General features: G+C 46.0%; 1 protein-coding gene across 3 annotated transcripts in view; it reads left to right on the forward strand.

Moving 5' to 3' along the window:
• Window positions 1-1,602, forward strand: part of Sh3bp2 (SH3 domain binding protein 2) — a 35,876-nt gene extending 34,274 nt beyond the window's left edge. For all 3 annotated transcript variants that reach the window (XM_040746923.1, XM_021226479.2, XM_005068865.4), the window contains exon 13: window positions 338-1,602. In XM_040746923.1, the coding sequence (XP_040602857.1) occupies window positions 338-475 (138 nt within the window). In that variant the 3' untranslated portion in view covers window positions 476-1,602. The remainder of the gene's footprint in view (window positions 1-337) is intronic.
• Window positions 1,603-9,867: the final 8,265 nt, after the last annotated feature.

Here is a 9,867-nt window from a genome sequence, read left to right on the forward strand (position 1 = left end):
TCCTAACCTTGCTTTGTCCTTAGCTTACTCCAGAAGTGTTGGGTAGCTCTCCTCAGCCCTTGCTTTTATTCACAGACCTTGCCCTGAGAGCAGGTTTCACATTGGACCCTTGGGGCCAATGCCAGGGTACTGACAGGAGAGTTCTGGAATACAAGGCCTGTTGTGTGGGCAGACAGGGAGGGCACATGGACGGCTGGGAGCAAGCCTGCCGATCGGTGCCATTGTTACTTGCTACCTTTCCTTCTGAGAAAATGGAGTAGGGGGTGGGAGAGGAGGGTATAGCTTGAGGCAATGGGCTCGTCGGACCCTGCTGAACCTGATCCCTTCTGCCCTGCAGGATTCCAAGTTCTACCTGGAAGGTGAGGTTCTGTTTGCAAGTGTGGGCAGCATGGTGGAGCACTACCACACTCACGTGCTGCCCAGCCATCAAAGCCTGTTGCTGCGGCACCCGTATGGTTACACTGGACCCAGGTGACATCCATTCCACACAGCTGTTGGTGGAAGCAGCGATGGGGCCACAGCCCTGCCACGTAGAAGGAGACCGGCTTGCATGGGAAGATGAGCAGAAGTGGGCTTGACACCAGACCTCATCAACAAGTGTCCCAGACTCAGTGAACAGACCGGGTCCCAGGCTGGAGCAGGCCACAACTACCAGAAGACTGGCTGGTTGACTTGGCCCATCCAGCCCCTCCATGTCCCACCTCTCAAGAATCCAGGGCTGATGACGAAGTGCTTCCTGAGCCTTGAGGACACAAAATCTGGTCCCCATAGCATACCCACCCTGTAGTGGGCTGGGACCAAACAAGGCTGGGGCAGTTAGATGGGGTCTAAGGCTTAGCAATGATAAGACTCAAGGAGGGACCACCCTCTTAAGAAATCAGAGATGACCCTTGTCTCAATGGCCAGGGTTTGATTGGCACTGAGGGGACAGCAGGCTCTACTGAGCATCACCAGTGTCCAGGTAGAGAGCTACTGGCAGCAGCCCTAATGGGTGGGTGGTCTTTAGTCTTCTAGGTCCCAGGCTGCTAAGTGAACTGACTGGGGCCATAGCTAAATAATAGATCAGGATCCATCTGGATCCGTCAGTCTTGGCTGGAGCCCAAACTCCAAAGCCACAGTTAACAGTTACTGAGTTCCTGCTGTGTGACTGGCGTGGTATGCAGCTGGTTGTTGCCTGTGAGCAGCCTCTAGCTGGGTGTGGCTGTGCCTAGTCTGGAGCAGGCCAGTGAGTATGAGGTGCTGGTGCTGGTGCGGTGTTCTGGGAAGCTGTGCATGAGGGAGCCCGGAGGTTGGAACCCAGTGGGAGGGTCTAGGAAGATTTCACAGGAAGTGCTGACTAGAATGAGGCGGGTAAGTGGGGCTTTGATAGGCCAAGGATGGGTGGGGATAATGGCATCCAGGTGTCCAAATAGTTTGGGTGGTCCCAATTGGTCCCCTCGGTTTTTCCCACGAAATTCTTTCTGCCAGATACAGCCATTTAGACTGGAATTTTTTTGTGTGTGACAATAAATGTGTCTGGAGGTCAGGGCTGGCAGAGACCTTGGCATTATCTGGCCTTCACTGTACTTTATGTTGGAGAAGAAAGGTTTTTTCTTTTTTTAATCTTTATTTCATTATTCTATGTGTATCAGTGTTTTGCCTGCATGTATGTGTGTATTGTGTGTATGCCTGGTGCCCCAGGGGCCAGAAGAGGGTGTCAGTTCTGGAACTGGAGCTACAAATGGTTGGGAGCTGCCGCATGGGTGCTGGGAATTGAAGCAGGGGCCTCTGGAAGAGCAGCCAGAGCTGTCTACTACTGAGCCATCCCCAGCCCTACTGGAGAAGGTTTTTACATAGAACCAGATCAAGGACTGTACTTGTGCCCAGTAACCAGCGACTGCTGTGTAGTTTGAAGGGCTTTTGTTTGGAACCCCAAATTCCTGCTGTTAGTCTGGAGGTGTGTGATTGACTAGGTGAGTCAAATTCCTTGAAGTAGGAGGCTGTGGCCCCAGGGCATCATGGGTTGCAGTGAATGACAGGTGCTGGATTCCAATGACCATCTGCTTCCAGGAACCAGAGTCTGCCTCCATCTGCCAGGCGAGAAGAACCAGGGTGCCATGGTCAGGATTAGGGCACATGGAACAATCCCTAGAGGACCAGCCATTTTCTCCTCCCTTTCTGTCCTAAACTCAATGAGGAACTGGGGCCATGCCCATTATGACTACAGTGCCCATTTCTGTAAAATAGGAAACAGGACTAGATGAGAATAGGTTTTGATCCTGTGGCTAGGAGTCTGCTGATTGTATCCTGTGCTGCAGTGTACCTGCTTTGGGGACCGCTCAGTGACTAACATGCTTTTCAAGCCCTGCGCTAGAGGATCTGGGAGTTCTTTGGCCCACAGTCAGGTGATGAGTCCTTTTTGGTTTTTCAAGACAGGGTTTCTCTGTGTAACAGTCCAGGCTGTCCTGGAACTCGATTTGTAGGTCAGGCTGGCCTCGAACTCACTGAGATCAACCTGCCTCTGTCTCCCAAGTGCTGGGATTAAAGTGTGTGTCACCACCGCCTGGCTCGGTGATGGATCCTTTAGGCTGACTAAACACCTGGGGTCTGTGGGCATCCAAGGCACACCAAGGCATTTTGTACAGCCTTGTCTTATCTCTTGGGACTTTGGACCAGCTGGAATAGCTGACCACCTCTTTGAACTACCCCAAGACCAGGACTTCATTTGCAAGGTTGTGTGCAAGGGCTGATATGAGAGTGAACGAAGAATTCATAATGTGGTAGTTACCATGTACTGAACACTTGCAGCATTTGTGGTGCTGAGCTGGAAAAGTAGACCCATTTTTAAGTGAGAGAACTGAGGCTCAGAGAAACCCGAGTTCAAGTCCCACTGTCGTGTGAATTCATCACTGCTCCAGTGCTCTGAGTCAAAGCCATGACTCCTGCCTGGCTCCCTGATACTCCTCTTAGCCACCACTAATCATGGGAGTCTGGTCAGCTCTGCCTACCCCCAGCATCCCAGAGCTCTGAAGGTGTTCTCACCCTCTCCAGGAGCCATAGCACTGGGGGAGCAAATTGCTTTGCCTTCTGGATCCCATTGTGTGAGGCTGGGTTTGGGGGCGGGCAACAGGTCCTACCCTACGGACAAATTTATTCCCTTTCCTCCTTTTTCTTTTTTTTCTTTCTCTTTTCTTTTCTTCTTGTTTTGTTTTTGGAGACAGGGTTTCTTTGTATAGCCTCAGCTGTCCTGGGACTCAAAATGTAGACCAGGCTGACCTTGAACTCACAGAGATCAGCCTGCCTTTGTCTCCTGAGTACATGCACCACCACTAATAGGCTTTACACTCTTCTCTCTACTGAGAGAGAAACTGAAACCCAGAGTGGGTTCCCTGACTTGCCTGCCATCAGGATGTATTCATAGATGGCTACTGTTTGGGCCTGAGGAAAGAAGACAGCATGGGAAGCAATGTGAGCCAAGGCCTGGGGAGGAACACAGTTGTATGTTTCCTGTGTTTGATCCAAAAGTGTGGAGAGCCATTTTGTCCTCTGGGTTTGTTACTCTGTTTTGTTTTTTAGATTTTTATTATTAGATTTTCATTTATTTATCATTTACACTAATGGAATCTGAGGTCTTGCTTATGTTAGGCAAATGTTCTGTCACTGATCTATAGCCCCAACCCAATAGCTAGAAACCTATACAAATACCAGTTGCTCTGACTCCGGGTCATGGTCCTGAGTGTCCCCTATTGATGGACACCAAGATGCAGCTTCATCCCCAATACAGATGGTCAGGTCAACCTAATAGGGAAGGGGCTTTTGACAGTGATGTAAGCCTTGTAGGGGAATGATCTAGACAATGCCAGGGCCTATAGAGTAGATCTAGGACTTGAACCAAATCCATATGTCTGGGGATGGGGAAAGAGGAAAATCACAGATCTGATCCTCACTGGACCCTTGCAAACATCCTGCAAGCATCTTCTGTTCCCTCCACTGGATAAGACTGCGTGACTATGGAGTCCTTGAGAAACCTTCTTTACTTGGAGAAGGGGCAGTGGCCCCTGGAAGTGCCACGACACCCTACTATGAAAGTATATGCGGGTGGTGGTTCCCCTCAAGGTATTTTCCTGTTTCTCCCTGGAGGAAGACTGGAGAGGGAGAGCAGACCTCTGACTCATCTATCCTTCGACACATCCTTTGTGAGTGCCAAAGGAACCTTCACAGGCTTCCTGACAGCTGCCCACCCCCACCCCACACTGCCTGAGAGCTATATCCCTTACATGCTCTGAGCTGAGGCAGCTCCTTTCCTTCTTCACTTCCTGTGAAATAAAACACACAGAAATGTAAAGCATAAATGTGCAGTGTGGCAAATTGTGAAGGGTGTCTGTATCCTCTCCAAGGAGCAGTATCTAAGAAAGACCCACGGCCTTCCTTGTCACAGCCCTCCCCTCCTCAGCCCTGGCTTCGGTGAATCTCGTGTTCTTGTTTTTCTGAAAAATCTTCACCACCCAGTTATTCACTCATCCCAGCATTTTCCTGTTTTTGTGTTTTGTAGCAACAGAATCATACAGATGCAATCTTTGGCATCCAATTCCTTTGGCTCATCATCAGATTTGTTCATGATGACACACATAGCTAACGTCGTTCAAGATCATTGTTGAAACAGTTCCATTGTATGACTGTATCACTGCTCACAGAGCCATCTCTCTGGAGATGAAGCTGTGAGTTTCCAGTTTGGGACAATTACAGATAGTGCTGCTAGCAGCCATCTTACCCATGATACACACAAGCACAATTTCTCTATTGTTCGAGGGTCTTTCACAGCTTCCCAAGAATGCGGCTGAGAGAGGCCCTTGGCTCTGTACCCTTGCCAGGGCTTGGGGCTGTCCCAGCTTTTCTTTTTGCCAGTCTGGAGGTATAAAACTATTTTATTTTACATTTAGTTATTTAGTAATAAGGTTGACAACGAGTTCATATGCTTACTAACCATGCTAATCTTTTTAAAAATTATTTTTTTGTTTTATGTGTGCTGGTGTTTTGCCTGCATGTATCTCTGTTGTGAGAGTGTCAGATCCTCTGAAACTACATTTACAGTCATGTGAGTGCTGGGAATTGAACCTGAGTCTTCTGGAAGAGCTCTCAACCACTGAGCCATCTCTCTAGCCCGGCTACGCTAATCTTGACTTCTGTGAAATGCCTACACAAATCTTGCCCTTTGTTTACAGGCTGTTCATCTTTTCCTTATTAATCAATAGGTTTTTTGTTTTGTTTTCTCTGTATTGTTTTGGAGCCTGTCCTGGAACTTGCTCGGTAGACCAGGCTGGTCTCGAACTCACATAGATCTGCCTGCCTCTGCCTCCCAAGTGCTGGTATTAACGGCATCAATAGACTTTCTAAAAAGACGTTTTGTTTTGTTTTTGTTTTTAGAGACAGGGTTTCTCTGTGTAACACTCCTAGTTGTTCTGGAACTCAATTTGTAGACCAGGCTGGCCTCGAACTCACTGAGATCCACCTGCCTCTGCCTCCACAAGTGCTGGAACTAAAGGCGTGTGCCACCGTTGTGCAGTGTGTTTAAGTGTTTTGTGAGAGTGTATGTGCACCACGTGTGTGCCTGCAGAGGTCAGAAGAGGTCACTGGATCCCCTGGAACTGGAAGTACGGATAGCTGTAAGCTGGGTACTGAACCAGGTCCTCAGCAAGAGCAACTAACTGGTGTACTTAACAACTGAGCCACCTCTCCAACCCCCTCCTCTCCACTGTTTGTGAGACAAGGTCTCACTTTATCAAGTCTTGGATCTACCCACTTCTTTCTCTCAAGTGCTAGAATTAAAGATAGGCACCACTACACCCCACTTGATATTTTTTTTATTTAAATTTAAATTAGAAACAAGGTTGCTTTACGTGTCAATTCCAGGTCCCTCTCCCTTTCTCTCCCCTCTGTCCATGCCCTCCCACCAACCCCTCCAATATCCCTTCATTTGTCCAGGGAGGGTGAGGCCCACCATGGGCATGTCCATAGCCTGTCATTTCATCCAAGGCAGGGCCTAGACCCTTCCCCAAGAATCCAGGGTGAGAGTGCATCTCATTGTTGGATGGGTGCCCAAAGTTCATTTGTATACCCGGAATAAATACTGATCTACTACCCAAGGCTCAATAGATTACCTAGGCCTCCTCACTGACACCCACATTCAGCACCCCACTTGATATTAATAGCCTTGATATTACCTATAACATGATGTAAACATCTTCAACTCTGGCTTATCTGGACTAACTGTGGCATATTCTGATAATCAGTCCTTATTTTTATTGTTCCTTTCTTTTTTACTTTTTACTCTCTCCTGGAGTAAAGCCCAGAGCTTTGTGAATGCCAGGCAAGCACTGTACCATTGGGTTGTGGCGATATTTTGTTTATGATCTAACAAATAAAGCATTTCTGAAGATCAGAGTGCAAAGTTAGCCATAGAGGCCAGGGAATGGTGGTGTACACCTTTAATCCCAGCACGTGGGATACAGAGGCAGACGGATCTCTGTGAGTTCAAGGCCACCTGGTCTACAAGAGATTGAATCTGTCTAAAAGAGAAACAGAGCTCACAAAAAGGTGATCCTACACTTGGACTGACACGCCTTTAATCCCAGCACTAGGGAGGTGGAGACAGGAGTGATACGGCTGATTGGAGAGAGGAATATAGGGCAGGAGGAGACAAGAGAGAGATGCAGTCTGAGGACTCAGAGATGGATGCAGTCAGAAGCAGGCAGTCTGAGGAAGCAGTCTGAGGATCAGTGCAGTGTAAGCACTGTTAGGAGGCAGTCTGAGGACAGGATGGCCCCTCTGGTCTGAGCATGGGTAGAGGTGAGAACTCCAGTGGCTGGCTGCTCTGCGTCTCTGATCTTCAGCTTTCACCCGCTGATATCTGACTCTGAGTTTTTATTATTAAGACCTATTAGAATTCGTGAAATATCTGGTGCCCAACTTTTGGGGCACAAATTCATGAAAGAGGTGTTTGCCTGTGACTTTGCAGCCACGGCATAGGACAGAGCTACACAAGGTCAGAGTCACCACCCCTCCAGCCAGGTTTTCCTTCTCTCCTGGTGGGTTTCCCTGGACCCCCTTCTCAGGCTGCTACCAAACTAGGTAGCTGCTTGAAATCTGGCCAGGCTTTTACTGTTCTACAAAGCAGCAGTCAGCCTCACATTTTCATTGTCATTGGTCGAATATTTAGTGAGACAATTGAGAATTCTTTTTTTTTTTTTTGGTTTTACCAGACAGGGTTTCTCTGTATTGTTTTGGAGGCTGTTGGTCCAGTCCGGCCTGGAACTCACAGAGATCCGCCTGCTTCTGCCTCCCGAGTGCTGGGATTAAAGGTGTGCGCCACCACCGCCCGGCTAATTGAGAATTCTTAAAGGGAGGAATTAGTTAAAAAGAGTGAGTTTTTTCCCACAATAAAAAAATGGGAGAAAGCTGATCAGTAGTGGTGCATACCTTTAATCCCAGCACTCAGGAGGCAGAGGCAGGTGGATCTCTGTGAGTTCAAGGCCAGCCTGGTATACTGAGCAAGTTCCAGGACAGGTTTCAAAGGTACACAGAGAAACCCTGTCTTGGAAAACAAAACCAAACACAAAAAACAAACAAACAAAAACCCCAGATCATTTAGATATTCAAATCAGACAGAAGAATTTAAAGGAGAACCAATTTTGGTCTTTATATAACATTAGAATGGAATAGCCTAAGGTTTTCAAACAACCAACCTTAATATATCCATTAACCTTATGGGGATTGTCAAATGACAGAGACTCTGTAAGAGCTAATTGAACTCCCGTGGCAATGTTAGATTTAAGGAGATTCAAGAAAGCAATAGATTCATATGTGCATTCACCATTTGTAAAGCAGATGTTAAACTTGTGGTCAACTTGTAATAGAACTATCCCTAGAGACAAGGAGATGTTAAACTCATGGTCAACTTGTAATAGAACTATCCCTAGAGACTGGAGAGAGACTTGGTTATAGTAGTCTCAGTAGTCTTAGAGCCTGGTTCACAATTACAGTGGAGGACCTGGTGGAAAGAAGAGGCTAAGACCATTGGACAATGGAGTATCTAGAGGTATGGAAATCTTCCAAGGTCAAATTCTTGGAGAAGGAGATTATGTTATTCTAAAAAGGCAACCACTGTATGATGGGCACACCCTGGCTTTATGACTCACAGCAGCTTGGGACAGAATTAGAGAAGTAGGAAAGAAAATTGAGATATTTACTAAAGTTACATAGGGCCCAAAGGAAGCCTTCATAGATTTTTACAAAGTTTGACCTCGGCAGTAAATAGAATGATACCAAATTCAGACGCTAGACAAATAATAATTGAGCCAGGTAGGAGGCAGAGGCAGGTGTATCTCTGTGAGTTCCAAGCCAGCCTGGTCTACAGAGCTAGTTCCAGGACAACTAGGGCTGTTACACATAGAAACCCTTTCTCTAAAAACCAAGAAAAAAGGAAAAAAGAAAAATCCTCGGGCTTTTGAAAATGCTAATTCTCGATGCAAAAGGATAATTAGGCCTCCGAGGGAAAAGACCAGCATCCTTGGAGGAATGGGTCCCAGGCACAATAAATATTGAATCTCATGACCATGATGATGCTTGGATAGGAGAGGTGATTTCTAGAGATTTGAAGAAAAATCAAAAGGTCAAGTGTTTCAATTGTGGCAAATCAGGTCACCTTAAAAGGGACTATAAACAGGATGTTCCTAGAAACAATGTTTCTTCTGATCATAATTCAAACAGAATACCCCTCCCTCCTGGATTATGCAGAAGGTGTGTCAAAGGCAGGCATTGGACTAATGAATGTAGTTTAATAAGGGACATTCAAGGTGACCCCTTGTCATTGGGAAATTCCTTGAGGAGCCTCTCGAAGACCCCTATGCCAAATTCAGTTCAGTTGCTTCCTGTCATACTGGAGCCAACTCCTCCCCAGAGTAATCGAAGAACCTAATGCCTATTGTAAGAAACCATATTGCTGTGGATGATAGAACAGCTATAGAAGATAGAACAAAAAATTCAGGAAAAATGATAAAGTGGGTATTTTTGCAATCTTCTATAAATGAACAAAGACCAAAATTAAAAATATGAATAAATGACATTGTCATTGAAGGTCTAGTAGACACAGGTACAGATGTAACAATAATTTCACCAGAAATTTGGCATCCATATTGGCTCTTCAGAAGGCAAATGTTCAACTTTTTATCTCAGGTAAAACAGAGTACAAGATGGGTCGAATGCAAAGGCCCAGAAGGACAGAGAGAAAAATTAAAGTCATATGTGGCTCACATAGCAATGAATTTATGGGGACAAGATTTGTTACAGCAATGGAATACTCAGATTAACATTCCCCCAATATTAGAAATAAACCATTAATGCTTGTTTCTGGGTAAAATACAAGAAGGTATTATAAAGAACAGTCACTGGCCATTCAGGTTGTACAAGAACAGGGCACAACAGCTGCTGATCTTTCAGAGGCACCAAAAGCCCTACTTTTAAAATGGTTGACAGTCAAACTTGTATGTGTCTTTAACAACAGAGAAACTGTAGGCCTTAGAACAGCTGGAACAGGAGCAGCTAAATGGTCATCATATTGAAGAGTCAACCAGTCTTGGAATTCTTCTGCATTTGTTATTAAAAAGAAATCTGGAAAATAGAAAATGGTAACAGATCTAAGAGCTGCTGGTTCAGCCAATGGGCTCTCTACATTCTGGAATTCCTTTGCCTTCTCTATTGCCTAAAGGATGGCCTCTTATAGTTATTGATTTAAAAGATTGTTTCCCCACTATATCTTTACAAGAAAAAGACAGAGAAAAATTTACCCTCACAGTGTCTACTTATAAGAATTCTCAGCCTGCTAAGGAATAT

This window comes from Mesocricetus auratus, unplaced genomic scaffold, assembly GCF_017639785.1.
Source record: "Mesocricetus auratus isolate SY011 unplaced genomic scaffold, BCM_Maur_2.0 Super-Scaffold_100006, whole genome shotgun sequence".
Classification (NCBI taxonomy): domain Eukaryota; kingdom Metazoa; phylum Chordata; class Mammalia; order Rodentia; family Cricetidae; genus Mesocricetus; species Mesocricetus auratus.